Source organism: Rana temporaria, chromosome 6 (assembly GCF_905171775.1).
Source record: "Rana temporaria chromosome 6, aRanTem1.1, whole genome shotgun sequence".
Classification (NCBI taxonomy): domain Eukaryota; kingdom Metazoa; phylum Chordata; class Amphibia; order Anura; family Ranidae; genus Rana; species Rana temporaria.
This window is the reverse complement of record NC_053494.1, coordinates 199,181,183-199,203,542: the sequence shown is the minus strand read 5'-3', so window position 1 is coordinate 199,203,542 and position 22,360 is coordinate 199,181,183. Positions and strand designations below refer to the sequence as shown.

General features: G+C 45.3%; 1 protein-coding gene across 1 annotated transcript in view; it reads right to left on the bottom strand.

Annotated features, from left to right (window-relative positions):
• DARS1 (aspartyl-tRNA synthetase 1) overlaps window positions 1-22,360 on the bottom strand; it is a 166,282-nt gene that overhangs the window by 119,746 nt on the left and 24,176 nt on the right. The window contains exons 2-3 of the mRNA XM_040358056.1: window positions 5,802-5,898; window positions 907-936 (exon numbers count right to left, since the gene is read on the bottom strand). Of these exons, the coding sequence (XP_040213990.1) occupies window positions 907-936; window positions 5,802-5,898 (127 nt within the window). The remainder of the gene's footprint in view (window positions 1-906; window positions 937-5,801; window positions 5,899-22,360) is intronic.

Sequence of the window (22,360 nt, the reverse complement as noted above, 5' to 3'; positions counted from 1 at the left end):
CAGTTGTAAACACACACTAGGTGAACCCTAACTCCTACAGCGCCCCCTGTGGTTAACTCCCAAACTGCAACTGTCATTTTCACAATAAACAATGCAATTTAAATGCATTTTTTGCTGTGAAAATGACAATGGTCCCAAAAATGTGTCAAAATTGTCCGAAGTGTACGCCATAATGTCGCAGTCACAAAAAAAAAAAAACTGCTGATCGCCGCCATTAGTAGTAAAAAAAAAAAAAAAAAACTATCCCCTATTTTGTAAACGCTATAAATTTTGCGCAAACCAATCGATAAACGTTTATTGCGATTTTTTTTACCAAAAATAGGTAGAAGAATACGTATCGGCCTAAACTGAGGGAAAAAAAATGTTATATATGTTTTTGGGGGATATTTATTATAGCAAAAAGTAAAAAATATTGCATTTTTTTCAAAATTGTCGCTCTATTTTTGTTTATAGCGCAAAAAATAAAAACCGCAGAGGTCATCAAATACCACCAAAAGAAAGCTCTATTTGTGGGAAAAAAAGGACACCAATTTTGTTTGGGAGCCACGTCGCACGACCGCGCAATTGTCTGTTAAAGCAACGCAGTGCCGAATTGTAAAAACGCCTTTGGGCATTTAGCAGCATATTGGTCCGGGGCTTAAGTGGTTAATAGTTTAGGTAAGCCAATAAATGGTATAACTTAGATTTCAAACTTTCTACAGTCAGCCAGCTGAAATGGAAAGTGATGAAAGTGAATGAGGTCACACTGACACAGAATAAAACTGCCGCCATTTTCAGGTGAGAAAAGTAACACAACTTGGCAGCCTAGTAAACATTTTGTGAAAACCACATGGAGGTGCAAAGCACTCCTACCCAACCCTGGAACGCACTTCTTAGCACCCGTGTATCTGAGGGTCTGACACTTACCTCCCCTTCATCTGCCTGCTGCTCAGATGCCTACAAAGGATAAAAGATAAACAAATCTTAGCAAACACGGAAAATAGAAAATGCAACAAGCACACCACACTCACGAGATTAACTTTTTTTTCTTCAAACAATTACTTTTTTTTTTTTTTTACACAATTAAAATGCCTCTTTAGCAAGAAATGTCACAACATTTTATTAACAGACATCCCAGTGTTGATGGCTTGCAAATGATAATTTTACTGCTGCCTTATGGCAAAACTCAGCAATTCTCAGAAGTTCTTGGATGTTGCACCTTCTACGAAGTTAGACCATTGCACATTTACAGGAAGCTCTTTGGTCGGTTATGCTAAAAGCCAAACTCCATCCTTAAAAGGAAATTAAAGCTTTATGTTTGTCTACCTGCTCCATGCAATGGTTTTGCACAGAGCAGCTCCGATCCTCTTCTTTTTGGGTCTTCCGCTGGTGCTCTTGGCTAGAGCATCAGCTTGCCACCCCCCACCGGCTCAGATTGACTGCAGTGTGAGCAAATGGGCTTCAGATATTGTCTCAGCCAATCAGCTCTGCTCCGCCTCCCCTCTCCGGCCGGCGTCCTCATTGTTAGTGTGGGCACCCGGCCGTGACAGCTTTCCGCTTCACGGCCGGGCGCTGCACACTGATTGGTCAGGCGATCGCCTGGGACCTGTCACGTGTCCCAGGAGATCGCCTACAGGGAGGGGCCGCCAAAAGGCGATATGACGTATCGCCTTAGCGGCCCCTGGACGGAAGGAGGAAGTTGGACAGGATGTCCCACTCCTCCTGAAGCCCCCACTCCACCCCCAAAAAAATGACATGCCAAATGTGGCATGTAAGGGGGAGAGGAGTGGATTAAGCGGAAGTTCTAGTTTTGGGTGAAACTCCACTTTAAGGTAAAAAAAAACCTCTCTCATTTACTTTACAACTACTTTAAAGTGACACTAAAGTTTGTTGTTTAAAAAAAAAAAAAAAAACTGAAACATGTCATATTTACCTTCACTGTGCAGTTCATTTTGCACAGAGTGGCCCTGATCGTCCTCTTCTGGGTTCCCACGGCGGCTCTCATGGCTCCTCCCCGTAATAGATGGCTTCCCAATGGGGGTTCTCTCCCGAAAGGGTTACCCTTGTGGGCGCGCTCCCGAGTCCTACACTCGGCATCTGTATGACTCAGCCCACCCCCCGGCGCCAGCGTCATTGGATTTGAAAGCAGCAGGAGCCAATGGCTGCACTGCTATCAATCTATCCAATGAAGAGCCAAGAAGCTGTGGAGAGAGCGACGTGGGATCGCGCCCACGGAAATTTGGGGCTCAGGTAAGTAAAACTGCAAGATGTTTTTTCACCTTAATGCATAGGATGCATTAAGGTGAGAAAAACACAAAGGTTTACAACCTCTTTAGATGCATCGAAACCCTAATAAACATCTCCTATGTGCTCTTTTGGTCTGATAACCCCTTGTCATCGACACTGGGCATGAGGCATAAGCAGGCTTTCTGATTGTGTGACAAATGTGATTGGCTGGCACAGCAGTCACATGATCGGAAGCTCTTTATCGCAAGTATGCATTGGGACCTGCCATGATATCTTAGTTACTGTGCTGAAAGCACGCAATGAGCACTCTCAGCACAGAAAAGCTGTTCCCTATAAACGCTTATGCGCAACAGCTTGACATTAAAGCACCACACGCCCAGCCACTGCATTTACGTGTACGGCCAGGGGGAACAGGTTAAAGCGGAACTAAACCCATTAATTTAAAGTGGAGGTTCACCCAAAAACTTAATTTTTAACATTAGATTGAGGATCATTTTGTCAAGGGGAATCGGGTGTTTTTTTTTTAAATCGAAGCTGTACTTACCGTTTTAGAGAGCGATCTTCTCCGCCGCTTCCGGGTATGGGCGTTCCTATTTGATTGACAGGCTTCCGACGGTCGCATACACCGCGTCACGATTTTCCGAAAGTAGCCGAACGTCAGTGCGCAGGCGCCGTATAGAGCCGCACCGACGTTCGGCTTCTTTCGGCTACTCGTGACGCGATGTATGCGACCGTCGGAAGCCTGTCAATCAAATAGGAACGCCCAGTCCCGAAGACCATACCCGGAAGCGGCGGAGAAGATTTATCTCTAAAACGGTAAGTACTGCTTCGATTTATAAAAAAAAAACACCCGATTCCCCTTGACAAAATGAGCCTCAATCTAATGTTAAAAAAAAAAATTTGGGTGAACCTCCACTTTAACAGTTTCAAAAAAACAGTTCCAGACTGCCGTGAATGCTGTCACATTAATTTGATAAAAATATTGCACTCACTTATAAGTAGTCAATACGATAAGTAATCGATACGCGGCAATGTAATTGTAAACCAAAGTTTCTAACCAACATGATGGCCGCCAAGTCCCGGTGCAGGGGCGTGGAGTCTAAACGTGATGTCTTCGCACAGCGGGAAATTTTGTTTGTTAGAAAGTTTGGTTTCCATTTATATTGCTGTGTATTGATTACTTATGAGTGTAATATTTTTTTATCAAATAAATCTTTTTATTGGGACAAACTACACTGTGCTATGCTCCTTATGCTCGTTGAAACATCTCCAGTGACACCAGTCCAGGATTGTTTTGGATGAGGCTTTTCTGACCTTCTTTAGGAGGTCCACATCAAGGGATGAGAGGTAGTATGAATGGGTATTGGTGGTGGCTATCCTTGGTCACACCTAGTCTCTTTTGGTGTGGAATATGGGGTGAACCACTTTTGATGCAGAGTTATAAACTTTCTTCAACACTTACACCCCCTTCCTGTCCACCAAATACCTAGCGTCATCAGTGTGGGATTGGCGACACCTAAGTGGTTGCAAAGGCTAAACGTTTTTTACCTCAATGAATTCTCTGCTTAAAAAAGGTAAAGAAATTATTTGGACCACCCCCCCCAAATACTTACCCAAGACCATGGCTGTGCCCTAGAGCAGCAGAGCTGCTCTCTCTCCCATCACTGGGCTCAGTGTGAGAAGCGGGAGTCATTGGCTTATGCTGCCATCAAATTCAGTGAGGAGGGAGCACGGGACAGGACCGAGTTGAACTGTGCGTGTCAATAGATACACACCGAGTCTTGGGATCATACCCCCGTAGCAAGCGGATGATTATAGGGGCAGGAGGAAGGCAGGAGGAGCCAGAACAACCGGCAGGGGGACCCCAGAAGAGAAGGATCAGGGTTGCTCTGTGCAAAACCATTACACAGAGATGGTACGTACAACATGTTTGTTATTTATAATTCTATATATAGATAGATAGATAGATAGATAGATAGATAGATAGATAGATAGATAGATAGATAGATAGATAGATAGATAGATAGATAGATAGATAGATAGATAGATATAGTTTTTCAACTAGACTACTGTGGCACACTGGGGTGCCTTTCAGGTTCTCTGAATCAGAGATGGATGGGAGGACTCTGTAATTGGGAGGGGGGGACTTTGTGCTGATGAGGACTCCGATGTGTTGGGAAGGTTCTAACATGAGCAAAGGCCATGGGGGTACTCTGATGTGATGGGAGGTTCTCATTTATAGGGAGGATTGAGAGAAATTCTCATGTGATGGGGACCTCTGGCATAATAGGGGGACCTCCGATGTGTTGGGGGTACTCTCATATGGGGGAATCTTTGATTTGATGGAGGGCCCCTGACTCTGTAATGAAAGGACTTTAATATGATGGGGGCTTCTGGCATAACAATGGGATCTCTAAAGTGACGGGGGGGCTTCTGATGTGACGGGAAGGGGCCTCTGATGTGACGGGGAACGTCTGACATAATAGGTAAGGTTGTCCCGATACCGAGTACTTGTACTCCCGCAAATGCCCCCGATGCCTGAATAGAATACTTGCCGGTGCCGCGTTAATCAGCGTGCGGGGAACATTACAGGCAGCTTTTGTTTGAATAGTTGTAAACCCCCGCCGCGCCGTGTATAGACACTCCCCCTTGCTCGGGATTGGACGGATCTGTCCAATCCCGAGAAAGGGGGAGTGGCTATACACGACGTGGCGGGGATTACAACTATTCAAACGAAAGCTGCCTGTAATGCATGCTGATTAACGCGGCAGCAGCGGCATCATCATCATCTACTAGGTATGGGGGACATGGCTGGATATATGTGGGGGGACATGGCTGGATATATGTGGGGGGGACATGGCTGGATATATGTGGGGGGGACATGGCTGGATATATGTGGGGGGGACATGGCTGGATATATGTGGGGGGGACATGGCTGGATATATGTGGGGGGGACATGGCTGGATATATGTGGGGGGGACATGGCTGGATATATGTGGGGGGGACATGGCTGGATATATGTGGGGGGACATGGCTGGATATATGTGGGGGGACATGGCTGGATATATGTGGGGGGACATGGCTGGATATATGTGGGGGGACATGGCTGGATATATGTGGGGGGACACATTTAAAAAAAAGTATCGGTATTGGCGAGTACATGAAAAAAAGTATCGGTACTTGTACTCAGTCCTAAAAAAGTGGTATCGGGACAACCCTAATAATAGGGGGACATTTGATGCGAAGGGGAGCCTCTTGACATGATAGGAGGACCTCTAATGTGATGTGGGGCCTCTGATGTGACGGGGGGGGGGCCTCTGATGTGACAGGAAACGTCTGACATAATAGGAGGACCTCTAATGTGATGTGGGACCTCTGATGTGAAGGGGGCTTCTGAGGAGAAGTCAATTCCATTAGGGAAGGAGCGGCTGAAGAGCACTGGGAAGGTGAGTATAAGGTGGTCAGGGGTGAGATTTACAGAGACACGGTTCACTTTTCCCTAAATGGAGAGATCATCACAGATGCTGACTGAGGAAAAGTTCTCACAAATCATTAAAGCAGGCCTGAGGACTGACCTGCTTGGCTTGCTTCTCAGCTTTTTTTGCGGCTTTCTCAGCTTCCTTCTGTTGTTTCTTCAAGGCTTTCTTGGACTGGGCCTGGTCCTCGGCCGCACTGCAAAACACAAACAGAGAAGGAGAGTGAGCCCGGAACACACGGGGCGATATTAAAAGGTGACCTTGCCAATTCCAATTGTTATTTATTCCACTTCCTAAGGGAAGTTTTCAGTCAATGGGAAAACTCAGGTTCCATTCATAGTATTGGGGGTGCAGTTAATCCCTTTGTCTGGCTGAAACGCTTGTTTCGGCTTTCCTTCATTCAATGAAGCTTTTTCCCTCTGGCCCACAATAAAAACAGGAAATTTCTGGGGAAGCATGTGTTTGGAAATAACAGTCATGGGATATTTCTATTAACACGTATTTCAGACACACACACACAATGAATGAGAAGATGCTTCTTCCAATTAGGATGCCGACAAAAGAGGCGATTATGTGAACCCAGATGACTCGGTGACCCAAAGTGGAGAAATCATTGCCCTATTAATGCCGTTCTTTTACCTTTCAACTTCATTCTACAAAACCTGCTACTTTTTGGGTGCAATCTTTCACCATATAAATGTTGTTGTCTGCAACCACCCTCTCATGCTGCAAACTGTGTAAAAAGGCTCCCATGAGCACAGAAATAGGGAATGTTAGTACCAGGGAACAGGGGTTGAAAAATTTGCTTGGAATCTCGGAGCCAGCAAACGCACCCCGTCCCGACGAGCTTGCGCGCAGAAGCGAACACATACATGAGCAGCGCCCGCATATGTAAACGGTATTCAAACCACACATGTGAGGTATCGCTGCGATTGGTAGAGCGAGAGCAATAATTCTAGCCCTAGACCTCCTCTGTAACTCAAAACATGCAACCTGTAGACTTTTTTAAACGTCGCCTATGGAGATTTTAAAGGGTAAACGTTTGTCGGCATTCCACGAGCGGATGCAATTTTGACGCGTGACATGTTGGGTATCAATTTACTCGGAGTAACATTATCTTTCACAATATTAAAAAAAATGGGGATAACTTTACTGTTGTCTTATTTTTTTATTAAAAAAAGTGCAATTTTTTCCCAAAAAAGTGCGCTTGTAAGACCGCTGCGCAAATACGGCGTGACAGAAAGTATTGCAACGATCGCCATTTTATTCTCTAGGGTGTTAGGATAAAAAATATATATAATGTTTGGGGGGTTCTAATTAGAGGGAAGAAGATGGCAGTGAAAATAGTGAAAAATTACATTAGAATTGCTGTTTAACTTGTAATGCATAACTTGTAATACCAACGGCCACAACCAGATGGCGCCAGCTTACACATCTGGTGGTAATAACTTGTAATACCAACGGCTCACCACCAGATGGTGCCCCCCCTTCCAAGCCAAGTCGCCAGGACCCTATTTCTAGTCGCCATGGCGACCGGGATTTGTCGAGCCCTGCCAGGGAACACTGAGGATTGTGCAGGACAAGTTCCAGATGTAGTAAATGAACAAACCTACAGATAAAAGAGGGTTTAGTCAACATTTTAGCCAGGAAATCAACATAAAAATGTAGGATCATAAATTAAAAAAAGAAAATGTTTGGACAGAAATATGGACGCTGCCACTGCTGACTTGCTTTTTTAAGTCATTACTCATTTATGTTTTGAAATAATTCTTTATTGAAAAAGGTTTGTGCAGATCAGCACAATATAGATAGGGAGAATAACCGATTACCGCTCCAGGTAGGACTGTTTAGGTAATACCCTCCACTTCAGCCCAGGATTCAGCCTCATTTGGTACTCTGCCTCGCTTTAACTGACAATTGCGCAGTCATTCGACGCGAGGACCGCTGCGGGGGCTTCGATCTAAGGTAAGTAATTGATAATGAGCTAGTAGCTAGCTAGTATGCTGGTCAAACTAGCTCATTATGCCTTTGCCTTGCAGGTTTAAAAAAAAAAAAAAAAAAAAGAACTTTGGGGTATACAACCGCTTTAAAGTGGATGTAAACCCACTCTCATCCTTTGTAAACGACTGCCATAGTGCTGATCTATAAGGATATAGATGCCTCCTGCATGTATCCTTACCTGTCAAATGTCTCCCCTCTGTCCCTGGTGTGGGGTGTTGTGCTCGCCCCCTCCCTTGGACTACAGAAGAGTCAGGACGCTCTCTACGTTGCAGATAAAGGAGCTGTGCGTTAGTGGGCGTCCTGACTCTCCTGTAGTCCAAGGGAGGGGGCGAGCACGACACTCCACACCAGGGAGAAAGCCTCGTCTTACAGTGTGGAGTTACAGACAGAAGAACAGGAAGTGAGGATTTCTCAGAAGAAATAAGGACATTTAAAAGCAAAATGGAAGGATGAGGTAAGTGAAGGAGGACGGCACTAAGGTAAAGGAAGCTATTTAGGAAAAAACAAATGTTACCTTTACAAACCCTTTAAAGGAGTTCTCTGACCTAAAACTTTTAACCCCCGCTGTGCCCGGGCTGTAAAAAAATAGAAAATAAACTTTCACTTACCTGCCTACGATCCCCCGTTGTTCCGATATCGCCGTCCCGTTCTCCGGTCCCGGTCTCTTCCGCTTCCTGTGTGTCGGTGACTCATAGTGCGCTCAGCCTATCAGCGGCCGCAGCAATGTCCCGTCGCGGCCACTGATAGGCTGAGCGCACTATGAGTCACCGACACACAGGAAGCGGAAGAGACCGGGACCGGAGAACGGGACGGCGATATCGGAAAAACGGGGGATCGTAGGCAGGTAAGTGAAAGTTTATTTTCTATTTTTTTGCAGCCCGGGCACAGCGGGGGTTAAAAGTTTTAGGTCAGAGAACTCCTTTAAGGAGATATTGCAAGCACCTACAGGTAAGCCTTAACGTAGGCTTACCTGTAGATGCAATTACGACAAAAGGGTATACAACCACTTTAAGTAGTGTACAGCAAGACGGCTCTCATTCACGTCAATTGAATTTCTCATGTCGTGCGACTTGGGGGCGACACAAGTCGGATCCTGAGTCGTGGTAGTGTGAACCGGCACTTCGTATTGTCTGTACCACTTTTGTTGTATTATGTAACCAATAAAAAAAGTCTTTAAACACACAAAAAAAAAAAATATTATATTATAATATATATATATATATATATATATATATATATTACAATTTTTATGGATTTGTTGTTTGCCCATCATAAATGTGGAGACGTGTGGTATGAGTGACAAATATACCCCCCCTCCCCCACCCACACCCCTGGAAAATATGCAAGCATACTCACAAAAGATAAACAAACTATTTTGATCTTTGACGAACTACAATGCCCCAATTATAGATCCCCGGGAGGCCTATATGTGTAGGATTTGTGTAAACAATCTTCAAAGTTGAGTAGTAAATCCTCTGCTGACAGAGAACCCTCCAGGACTGTATACACAGGAACGCTCCGAGCCGTGACGTTTCATGGAGGATGTGAACAGCGGCTCTGCCAATATCCCAGCAGCCAGGAAAGCAGCACAATCACTCCGGCAGGTGTCAGTAAGAAATGCATTCATTGACAGCCGGGATCGTGCATGCACCTGCCTGACATCGGGCACTGTTCTCTGAATCACGGCTAGTCATGCCCGGCTCTCATCCTGAAACAAGCTGCCTAGATGGCAAAAACACATTAGTCATCGAGGACACGACAATAAAACACTCCACGTCCAGATGAATAAGACAAAAGGATTAAACAACAAGAGTGTAACAGCGAGCTCTAAGTGCCGGTTCACACCTCTGCGAGATCTTATGTGATTTGCACCGCAGATCGCATGCGATGTCCGTGCGATGCGATCTCAGCCATACAGATAGTATGGCCGATATCGCATTCGGCCCAGACTCGCATGGGACCCTTTTTTTGGGACTCGCACGGGACCCTTTTTTTTCCCCGCACCAAAATCCGATAACATTGGTGTTCACACCTATGCAATCCGAATTACTGTATGTCCAAACTGACAGTTCGCAGTGCGATATGCCAGCTGAAATGGGGTTGTCATTAACAATGTATTGACGCTTCCGTCAGTTTGCATATGGTAGTGTGAACTGCCGTGCGAGTCGGGTGCGATGCTGGAACCCGCAGTGGATTCGCAGGTTTCCCGAGCCTAAGCCCTGGTTCACACTGGTGCAATTTGACATTTCAAAACACACGTCAAGTCGGCGGAATCTGCCGGCAATGGCACCGTCCTAATCGGCGTGACGCCGCATTTTATGCATCAAGATAAAAAGCCCTCTGTGTGCAGCTCCCTCCTTAATACCTACCTGAGCCCCATCTCTATCCAGCGATGTCCACGAGTGCCTCAGCCATCCAGGCCTCTCCCTCCTGATTGGCTGCGACACCATTGGCTCTCACGGCTGTCAAACTCAGTTAGCCAATCAGGAGAGAGAGGGGATGCGGCTTCCGCTTTGGCAGCCTCCATAGCAAGCTACTTGCTATGGGGGCATTCGACAGGAGGGAGCGGTCAGGATTGATGGCAGGGGACCCGAGAAAAGGGGGATCTGGGCTTCTCTGTGTAAAACCACACAGAGCAGGCGAGTATAACATGGATATATATATATATATATATATATATATATATATATATATATATATATATATATATATATATATATATATATATATATATATATATATATATATAAAATATGAGACTTTACAATCAATCACTTTAGGATTGAATTAAAAGGAGAAGTACAGCCAAAGCTCGTCTGGCTGTACTTTTAATGTGGATCACAGGAGTGCAGTTCGTTCCGCACTCCTGTGACAGCTGAAGCCTGCTGTCAGCTGACCTCACAGAGCTGGCACAGTCTTGGGAACCCTATGGTTTGGATTAGAGCTGCACGATTCTGGCCAAAATGAGAATCACGATTTTTTTGCTTAGAATGCAGATCACGATTCTCACGGCGTAAAATCTTTTACATTTATACAAAAAAAAAATGGGCTAACTTTACTTGCTAGCTTTTTTTTTTTAATTCATTAAAGTAATTTTTTCCCAAAAAAATTGCATTTAAAAAGACTGCTGCGCAAATACAGTGCAACATAAAATATTGCAGCAACCGCCATTTCATTCTCTAGGGTCTCTACTAAAAAATGATATAATGTTTGGGGGTTCTAAGTAATTTTCTAGCAAAAAAAAATATTTTAACTTGAAAAGAGCTGTCAGAAAAAGGTTTGGTGTTTAAAGCGGTTGTAAACCCGCATTGACATTTTTTTTTTTTTACCTGCAAGGCAAAAGCCATAATGAGCTAATATGCACCGCATATTAGCTCATTATGAAATACTTACCTAGGAACGAGGTAGGCACTTACCTGGTCCACGCCGAGCCGAGCCGAGCCGAGGTGTGTCTTCCGGGTATCGCCGCTCCAGCATGGTGATTGGCTGAAGCGGCGATGACGTCACTCCCGCGCATGCGTGCAGGAGATTTCCTTTCCGGCATGGGTCGGCGGCGCCGGCCCTTCAGCCGAAGATCCCTCCTGCGCATGCGCCACGGCGCATTGCGAGGGGAATATCTCCTAAACCGTACAGGTTTAGGAGATATTCCTTATACCTACAGGTAAGCCTTATAGGCTTACCTGTAGGCCAAAGTCAAAAAAGTGGGTTTACAACCACTTTAAGTGGTTAAACGTTCCTAATTTACATTCAGAAGTTTATTCCTTTTGATGTACAAGTTATTGTGATACAATGTTTAGACTTAACTTTCCACTGATAAAGAATGTTTTCAAAACTTGGCAGGCTGCCCAGACTTTGACTTTTGGCTGAGAGCAGACAGGAAATTATTTGCATACCAAAGTACAGAGAGAAAATTATTTTCATGTCAAAGATCGTGAAACCCTGTGTCAAGAATTGCAACGGGAAAAAGATTGCGATAACGATTCTTGACGATTAATCGTGCAGCTCTAGTTGGGATCTGCCCACATGCCTGGACCAGAACATGGCTCAGCATCCCAGCCGCTCCCACCTCCTCCACAGCCCAGCGCTCCAGTGAGGGTAGAGCAGAGAGTACCAGCTCTCTGATCACAGAGCTGTGAGATCTGAGCGATTAGCAGTGTTTGATCGCTCAGTTCTCAGTGTTAGAGCTGGCAGGGGACTGATGCTACATCCAGCCAAGTAAGAGGGATTAAAAAAAAAAGGAAAAAAAAATTTCACACTTTTTTATGTCAATTTTATGTGTCGTTTTTCAAAACGTCGTTTTTTACTTCACAGAAATTGACCGTGTGTAGCAAAAAACGACGTTTCAAACAACGTTTTTACACCCGCGCATGCCCAGAAGCTAGTTATGAAGCGAGCTTCAATGGAAAAACGTGGTGAACGTAACCTCACTTTGCTAGAGCACTGTGAAAAAACGATGGTGTGTAGGCAACGTCGTTTTTGAAAATTGAAGTTTCAAAAACGTCGTTTTTTTACTTCACAGAAAACTTCGTTTTTTTACATCGCATAAAACGACCGTCTGTACGTGGCATAAGACAATTTTTTTTAAATACTTATGGTGTGGTTCCGTTTAGTTTTGTTCAGAGAATTCTTTTAATACCAATGTTATCCTGATAAGACTGCTGCTGTTTACTGTATGTGGCCTTCAACTTTACTATTGAATACAATAAATTCATCCTACTCCACACTAAAAAACAGTGAAAGTGAAAAGAAAAAGGTGAGGATTCAGCCTTCTGGACCTGTACGTTCCATATGCAGATCTTGTATATTTGCAGAACATTTACAGGACTATGACCTTCAGAAATTCACAGGAACAATAGCCCATGTCAATCTCCATTGGTAAAAATTGTCTGTTAATGATGAGATTTAGAATGCAAGCGGGGCGCCCCATATGGAGCGTCGGGCTCAGCTGTGGTTGAGGGGGTGAGAATAGAGCAGCGAGAATGTGAGGAACGTCACACCAATCTGCCTGTCACTCAGCGGTTCTATTTTACTGGCAGACTTCAAGGCCTTTCGCTCTTTTATATTGGATTACCTTAGATTCCTAGACTGTCTATACTAGGGGGAAATGGCTTAATTGATTCAGGTCATATACTCGGCTGTCACCATCGCACCATCTGTACAGTGAGAAAATTCCCATCTGTACTTGACTTTTGATTGCATGAATTCCTAGGAGGACAAGGCGGGGGTCTGAAGTAAAGTGTGGGGCACCATCCCTGCAAATACGTGGACTGCAATATGATTAGGGTTATACGCTGGGGGTATTACCTCCACCATTGTGTGATCAGTATTTAATACAGAGATATTAACCACTTCAGCCCCGGACTATTTTGCTGGTCAATGACCGGGCCAATTTTTTGCGATTCGGCACTGCGTCGCTTTAACCGACAATTGCGCGGTCGTGCGACGTGGCTCCCAAACAAAATTGGCGTCTTTTTTCTCCCACAAATAGAGCTTTCTTTTGGTGGTATTTGATCACCTCTGCGGTTTTTATTTTTTGCGCTATAAACAAAAATAGAGCGCCAATTTTGAAAAAAAATGAATATTTTTTACTATAATAAATATCCCCAAAAATATATAAAAAAAAACGTTTTTTTTCCCCTCAGTTTAGACCGATACGTATTCTTCTACATATATTTTTCGTAAAAAAAAAAAAAAAAAAAATAAGCGTTTATTGAAAGTTATAGCGTCTACAAAATAGGGGATTGATTTATGGCTTTTTTAATAAAAAAAAATGTATTACTAGTAATGGCGGCGATCAGCGATTTTTATCAGTACTGCGACCTTATGGCGGACACTTCGGTAACTTTTGACACATTTTTGGGACCATTGGCATTTTTATAGCGATCAGTGCTATAAAAATGCATTGATTACTGTAAAAATGGCACTGGCCGGGAAGGGGTTAACACTAGGGGTTGAGGAAGGGGTTAATTATGTTCCCTAGGTGTGTTCTAACTGAAGGGGGGATGGGACAGACTATGGGAAATGACAGATCGCTGTTCATACATTGTATGAACATGCGATCAGTCATTTCTCCCCCTGAAAGGACCGGGAGCTGCGTGTTTACACACACAGCTCCCGGTTCTCGCTCTGTAACGAGCAATCGCGGGTGGCCAGCGGTGATTGCGCCCGCCGGGCACTCACATCGACACCGGGGGCGCGCGCGCCCCTAGTAGCTGCAATGCAAAATCACGTTATATTACATGATTTTGCGCAGCCGAGCCGACCTGCCGCCATAAAACTATGGTGGGCGGTCGGCAAGCGGTTAAACATAACTGTTTAATAGAAATCTGTGCAGAAGAGATCTGATTCTTTTATTGCCTACGCAATACGTGGCTTTACCGTTAAGGGTCCTCTTAGGCCCCTTTGACACTTGTGCGACTTGTCTTGCGACTTGGGACTGCAAAGTCACATGAAAAGTCGTTTCGTGTTTTCCAACGAGTACCGTTAATATCTGTGCGACTTCAAGTCTCAGCGACTTCAAAGTAGTCCCTGCACTAATTTGTAAAAATAAAGAATTCAGCGCAGACTGATAACCCTATATTAACCTCTAAAATTGCAAGCCGACACTAAGGTCAATTCAAATAATGGCTCAAATGAACAGAAAAAAGGAAACAGTGTAGCGCAAAAATAATTAAACTAAAATATCTATCTAAAAAGTCCATAAAAATCATCAATGAGTGATATTAGATCATAATAGTCTGTGTGGAATCATCCAAATGTGACACTTGGGCTACTTTCACACTGAAGCGCTGGGTGCGCTGGCGGTAAAATGCCACAATTTTTAGTGGTGTTTTACCGTTCTGTTTGCCATGATTTTCGGACGCTAGCATTGCGGTTTTAACCCCTACTAGCGGCTGAAAAAAGGTTAAAAATGCCTCTTTGCAGCGTTTTGCAGGCGGGTTGGAGGCGGTACCCCATTGTTTTCAATGGGCAGGGGCGCTATAGGAGCGGTATTTTTACCGCTCCTATCGCGCGTCAAAGATGCAGCTGGCAGGATTTTTTTTTAGCGCCCCGCCAGCGCAACGCTCCTGCGTGAAAGTCTGGGAGCTGCTCTTTCCGGGCGCATTGCAGGTGCTATTTTTAGCGCAATAGCGCCTGCAATGCGCCTCAGTGTGAAAGCAGCCTTAATGTAAAATGAATGGAAATAAATCCTCTCCCCGTGATCTTGCAGACAAGACAAATATCAGGTGAGTGTAGTCCCTCCACCACAGAAAATTTTAGCCTCTCACCTCATATAACTGACCTGAGTAGGTCACAAAGCCTTATACCCACTCCTGGGGTGAGGATATGCAAATCGATGGAGCCGTGGATCTTACACCACACATGGAGGAAAGACCAGAAAGGACAAAATAGTGCTCTCCGTTTAAACGATTTATTGATCCCAAAGAATAAAAAATTAGCACTCAACTAAACGATAGAAAGTTACAATACCGTGCAGGTTGTTTCAAACCCAAAAGATGGCGGGAGACGTCCAATGTGACTCCTCCCCCCGTACGCATTACGTCCTGTAGGCAGGGACTTCTTCAGCGTGGGGACGGAAGTACGTCGGCGGCCTGCAGACCTGTTTATGTTGCCAAGGCTACCGCCCATCAGCCAATTGCGCTAGGAACAGGGCGAAAATAACCGTAAACCTATTCCTCTAATCCAGGGATATGCAACTAGCGGACCTCCAGCTGTTGCAGAACTACAAGTCCCATGAGGCATAGCAAGACTCTGACAGCCACAAGCATGACACCCAGAGGTATGATGGGACTTGTAGTTTTGCAACAGCTGGAGGTCCGCTAATTGCATATCTCTGCTCTAATCTAACCAATACAAAAAACGCTCATCACTGAAAGACGGATCACCCTAGTATAATGTCATAATTAAAGGATCACTAAAGATAAAAAAAAAAAAAAAAATATTTAAAATTACAAACTTTTTATACTTACCTCCACTGGGCAGCTCATTTTGCACAGAGTGGCCCCGAACCTGGTCTTCTGGGGGTCCCTCGGCAGCTGTCTCGGCTCCCCCGCAAGGTGCTTGCATGGTGTTGAGTTCTTGCGGGGGCGCTCCCGTGATACAGTGAGCGGCTATGGCCGCCGGCTGTATCACTCGGCGTGCCGCATCATTGGATGTGATTGAAAACAGCGCGAGCCAATGGCTGCGCTGCTTTCAATCCATCCACTGTAACCTATCAACGGCCAGGCTAAGCACTGAAGATCAAGTCGGGGGCGAGCGCGGGACTTTCGAGGGGTCAGGTAAGTAAAACGGGGGGACTGGGGGGGCCGGTATTGTCGGATGTTTTTTCACCTTAATACATAGAATGCATTAAAGTATCACTAAAGATAATTTTTTTTTTAAAATAACAAACATATTATACTTACCTCCGCTGTGCAGCTCATTTTGCACATAGTGGCCCCGATCCTGGTCTTCTGGGGTCCCTCGGCGGCAATATCGGCTCCTCCCCGCAAGAACTAACCACCTTCATGCGAGCTCTCTCGCATGGTGGTTAGTTCTTGCGGGCGCGCTCCCGTGATATTCCGGATTCGGAAGAAGACCCCCCGGAGCTGCCTAATAAATTACTTTAAAAAGTACTCAACACCTTCATGCGAGCGTGCTATTGGGGACACGGACAGTTGGGGGAGATAGAGAGCAGCTCTATCAACAAATCTCAGAGTGACTGATCGGCTTGTAAATACACGATTTATTCATAGTTTTTTTATCATGTGGGTCTATTGACCCTTTAAGCGGCCCTCACTCTTCATTGTCCATGCCCGGATTATTAAAGGTGGTCTAAAAGGGGTCACAGAGCAGGCTTATAGATGAGACCTTTGTGATACGGCCTGCAGCGAACTCAGCGGTCATGTGACTCGTTATAGATTTTTGTTTGAATAAATGACGAGGGCCCTTAAAAATATGACACGAATAAAAGGCTAGAAAATGATATGAATGGGGTCTAGTGACAGGCATATTAATCTAAAATATGTACAAATTTTATTTTATAAAAGGATGTCTTACAAACCGCATGAGTCTAAAGATGAGCGAGTGCACAATGGTCCCGGAGAATGATTGATGGGATGCAAAACAAAAAGACTGGGGCCACATCCAGGAGGCCGGGCATTGTACACAGACCGCATATTTACATCCCATTATCATTACAATCCATGCCAGCCTCAATCAATCAATTATGTCTATTATTACATTCAACCTGTAGAGGCGAAGCAACATGCCTCCGTCATTCATACAGAGAATGCATCACGTAATGGCAGGAAGGCTCTGCTGCAAATATACAAGTAATATCTACGCTCATACAATTCAAGTTAAATGACTCTCTGCATCACCCGAATACCATCCTGTGGGTCCAGGTTCCCAAGGACAGGCCACCGGGGGGCGAGACATGACAGTCCGGGCTCAATGCATTCCTGGATTCATCACCACTCAGTCCAGAATGAGGGAGCGTTCACTTGTCTCTTTAAAGCTGAACTTCGGCCTTCCCTTCAAGGGGTTGTAAACGCAATTTTTTTTTTTTTTTTTAATAACAAACATGTTATACTTACCTCCACTGTGCAGCTCGTTTTGCACAGAGTGGCCCAGAACCTGGTCTTCTGGGGTTCCTCGGTGGCTGTCTCGGCTCCTCCCCGCAAGAACTAACCACCTTCATGCGAGCTCTCTCGCATGGTGGTTAGTTCTTGCGGGCGCACTCCCATGATATTCCGGAGTCGGAAGAAGACCCCCAGATTCGGAAGAAGACCCCCCGGAGCTGTCTAATAAATTACTTTAAAAAACTTTGTCTAGTGTGTTTTATTGACACATTTTTCCCTCAGGTGAATGGGTAAGGGTACGACGCACCCTGTACTCATTCACATAGGGTAGAGGGCCGAAATCTGGGGGCCCCCTTATTAAAGGGGGCTCCCAGATTTCGATAAGCCCCCCGCCCGCAGACCCCGACAACCAACGGCCAGGGTTGTCGGGAAGAGGCCCTTGTCCTCATCAACATGGGGACAAGGTGCTTTGGGGTGGGCACCACCAACCCCCCCATGTTGAGGGCATGTGGCCTGGTATCGTCGCTCGCCCCCTTTCCTGACCTGCCGGGCTGCATGCTCAGATAAGGATCTGGTATTGATCCTGGGGGAACCCCCACGTAATTTTTTTTGCTGTGGGACTCTCCTTAAGATGCATACCAGACCGAAGGTCGCATGCGGTATTGCATGCTATTGAAGTCAATGCAGAACAAATTATTTTAGTTTCCATTGACTTCAATGGGGAAACTCGCTTTGATATGCGAGTACTTTGGATTACGAACATTCTCCTGGAACGGATTATACTCGTAATCCAAGGTTCCACTGTATTGCAGATTATACAGCCTCATGCTACAAAACTAAGCTCCATTTCATGCTGAATAAACTAAATTATTTATGTATCTTAAATAGAGAACTATCTTTATTTTTACTCCAAAAGCTTTTTATGAAAATACACTTGATAAAAATCTATAAAAAAAAAAAATCTGATTTAAATAAAATAAAAAAGTTGATTTTTTTTTTCAGGCCTAAAATGAGTTTAAAGCAGTGGTTCACCCTCCTTAACATCATTATACCATTACATTCGGCATCGTAGCGCGAGCTACGGTATGCCGGTCTTAAATTTTTAATCCCCGTACTCACTGTGCTATCGATCATTGAAGTTTCCGACTCCCGCGGGGAATGGGCGTGCCTATGGAGAGGGAGGATGATTGACGGCCGGCTCTGGCACGTCACGCTCCCCGAAGACAGCCGGAGTAGGTCTCGGCTCTTCACGGCGCCTGCGCACAGGCTATGCGCAGGCGCCGTGAAGAGCCAAGCCTATTTCGGCTATTTCCGGAGGAGCGTGACGTGCCAGGGTAATAGGGTGAACCCCCGCTTTAAGTGTGTGCAAAAAAAAAAGAAGCAAAAACAGCTCTAGCAGGGAAAGGGTTAAAATGACATAATTGCCTTTGTTTGTTTTTTTAACTGATCTAGGGTCTTTCTTCAATACCCAGAAACGTTTCTATCTGCCATTTCTTACAGATGGATAACCGTGCAAACGTTAAAAAACAAACGTACAGCTGCATCGCACTGAAAGTGTAAAATTGCTATTTTGATTATTTAAAAAATGGCAGTAAATATCGGGGGCCCTTATAAAAATAGTACATCTCGGTAATGAAGATGCTGCCAGAAAGAACAAAACGTCACTGAGAAAAGCCACAGACAGGTGTCAGGAGGTGACCCGTCAAAACAAGCACATGCTGCAAGAGACAGACCGTGACAAAAGGCTTTCCTGCGTTTTACTGACTGCTACAACTAACCACTTCAATGTCGCTCGCTGTGCCGCAAAACGTTCTGTACCTACTGCAGAAAGCAGGCATCAGAACAGTCTGTTGCTGCCACGATTCTCCAGCTGTGGTGTTTACAAACGTACATTGATGCCGAGTACACGTGGTTCTATGTTCACAAGGACTGATCCAGACTGTACACAACAGCTGGTGTATGGGTCTCTAGATTGTAAGCTCATATGGCCAGATCTCTCTCTCCTATCGATTGGTTTTTTATTTATTTTTTACTGCAGGATGTACTTTTAACTCCATCACCAGGAAAAATACTTTTAGACCATATCTCCCACCCAATCATTACTTTTTTCCTGACTATCATTTTGGCTTGGTTCACACTGGTGTGATGCGGGAACCCTGCAAATCCACTGCGGGTTCCCACATCGCCCCCGACCCACACAGCAGTTCATACTGCCATATGCAAACTGCCGGGAGTGTCAATACATTGTTAATGACACCCCCATATAGCACTACGAACTGTCAAATCTGACATGAATCAGATTGCACGAGTGTGCACACACATGCGATCCGATACTGGCGTGGACCAAAAGAAAAATGGGTCCTGTGTGAGTTTTGGTCTGAATGCGATGCAATATCAGCCATTAAATCTGTATGGCTGAAATTGCATCACAAGGACATCGCATGTGCTGCGTGAATCACATGCGATCTAGCAGAGGGCAGAAATGTGAACCGGTGATCTGCCGTGCTGGTTCCAGCTATCGTGGAAGTTCCAGCGCATGTGCAAACTGATGTGCTGAGACGGTTCCAGCTATCAGGAAAGTTCCTTCAAGGACTGCGCATCCGCAAACTTGCTGACGGAAATCCCCGAACCGCGGCCGGCATCCAGGGCGGCGTGGATTTTGAGGTAAGTGGCCGCTCGGCCTCCTGGCTCCGCTCGGCCTCCTGGCTCTTTTTTTAACATGCTCCAATCCACGGGGATGTTAAAGAATGAGCCTGGATGCCGGGCGAGGTTCGGGGATTTCCGTCGGGAAGTTTGCGCCTGCGCAGTCAGTGAAGGAACTTCCCCGTTAGGGGAACATTGAGGAAAAGTCACCGGCACTCAATGACACGCTGCAGAGCCTCCCCCACTAATGAAGACCAGTGCTCCAGCTTTGCAGTTCAGGCCCTTCAGTGGTCTTGCCACCACCCATGATTGTGACCTAGCAATGCTGCTGCCAGAGTCCTCAGGACCTGTAGGAATCGTGCCTATGGACAGCTAATAAGGGCACATTCAGACCTAAGAACGTACCCGGCTTCCAATTACAAATGCGAAAACTGCAGCAGTGGTTCTAACAATTAGCTGTGGGAGGCAGAGCATCTAACTGGAGGTAGGTTGTGTATTCGCAGGGGTGAATGCACCCAAAGTGTCAGCATCATCAAACTGCGAAGATCCGACTTTGCAGTACAGAGGACCTGGAGCCTGGGGTGTCACATGACCAGATTCGGGTATTTTGGACCATCGTGCAAAGAAAAAGCATCATTTAGAAATGTGACATCTTTTCTGGGCCAAAGCTCAATTAAATGGTCTGCTGCAAAGTGGAAAACTGTTCTGTGGTCAGACGAATCGAAATTTGACATGCTTTTTGGCAACCATGGGTGCCGCGTCTTCCGGACTAAAGAGATGAGGGACCTTCCAGGTTGTTATTAGCATTCAGTTCAAAAGCCTGTATTTCTGATATGGAGGTGCATTAGTGCACGGTCAGGTTGCATACGGTCAGGTTGCATATCTGGAAAGGCACCATCAATGCCAAGAGATATATCCAGCTTGTAGAGCAGCATATGCTCCCATCCAGATGGCATCTTTTTCAGGGAAGGCCTTGCATATTTCAGCAGGACAATGGTAAACCGTTTACTGCAGCTACACAGCACGGCTTCATAGTAGAAGAGTCCAGGTGCTTAATTGGCCTTCCTGCAGTCCAGACCTTTCACCAACTAAAAATATTTGGTGCACCTTGAAACAAAAAATGACAACAAAGATGGCCCAGGACTGTTAAGCAGTTAGACTCCTTTCACACCGAGGTGCTATAATGCTAAAAATAGTGACTGTAAAGTGCCCATAAAGAGCCGCTGCTGTCTCTCCAATGTGAAAGCCCTAAGGGCTTTCACACTGGAGCGGTGTGCTAGCAGGACGGTAAAAAAAAGTCCTGCTAGCAGCATCTTTGGAGCGGCGAAGGAGTGGTGTGTATACCACTCCTGCCCATTGAAATGAATGGGCACCGCTGCTATACCGTCGGCAAAGCGCTGCTGCAGCGGCGCTTTGTGGGTGGTTTTAAACATTTTTAGGCCGCTAGCGGGGTTAAAAGTGCCAAGCTAGTGGTCGAATAGCACCGCAAAATTTACGGTAACGCGCTTTACCGCCGACGTCGCCCACACTCCAGTGTGAAAGGGGCCTTAGAATCCTATATCAGATAAAAAAAGAAACAACATTCCTCGCCCAAAACTCCAGCAACTGGTCTCCTCAGTTCCCAGACGTTTACAGAGTGTGTTGTTAAAAGAAGAGGAGATGCTACACCGTGCAAAACATGGCCCTGTCCCAACTTTTTTGAGACATGTTGCTGCCATCAATTTCAAATTACCTTTTCTTCTTTTCCCTTAAATGTTACATTTTCTCAGTTTAAACATTTAATAGGTTATCTATTTTCTATTGTAAATAAAATATGGGTTTATGAGATTTGCAAATCATCGCATTACGTAGATTTTACACAGCGCCCCAACTATTTTGGAATTGGGGTTGTATAAAATAAAGCTATGGCTTTATAGCGCAGTTACATTGACCCAGCTTGGACCAATGTAAGTATATTTATGCCATACAAGTAGTAACCCTGTAAAAGAAGATAATCACGGTTGTAGCCGCCCCCGCTAGTAGAGCAATCGCAGCCTTCTCCAGGGTCCTGGCCGAGTGTCTGCTGTGCTGCATAGTAAACAGAGAAAGTTGCTTGCTCAGCATGGGCACCTTTACAAAGGGCCTTGCATTTTTCTCAAGGTAGGCAAAGCATTCTTTGATTGGACAAGGTAGAAAACGTGATATCATCACCGCCCCTGCCTCCCTACTTTATTCAAAGAATATTTTGCATTCATTAAAAGGGTTGTAACCCCCCAGGGTTTTTTACATTAATGCATTAAGGTGAAAAACCTCCTGTGATGCAGCACCCCCCAGAGCCCCCTTTTCACTTACCTGAACCTGGTCTTTCCAGCGACGGGGACGAGCGCACCAGCTCCAGATGGTGTCTTGGGTCCTGATTGGATAGATTGATGGAGGTGCAGCCATTGGCTCCCACTGCTGTCAATCAAATCC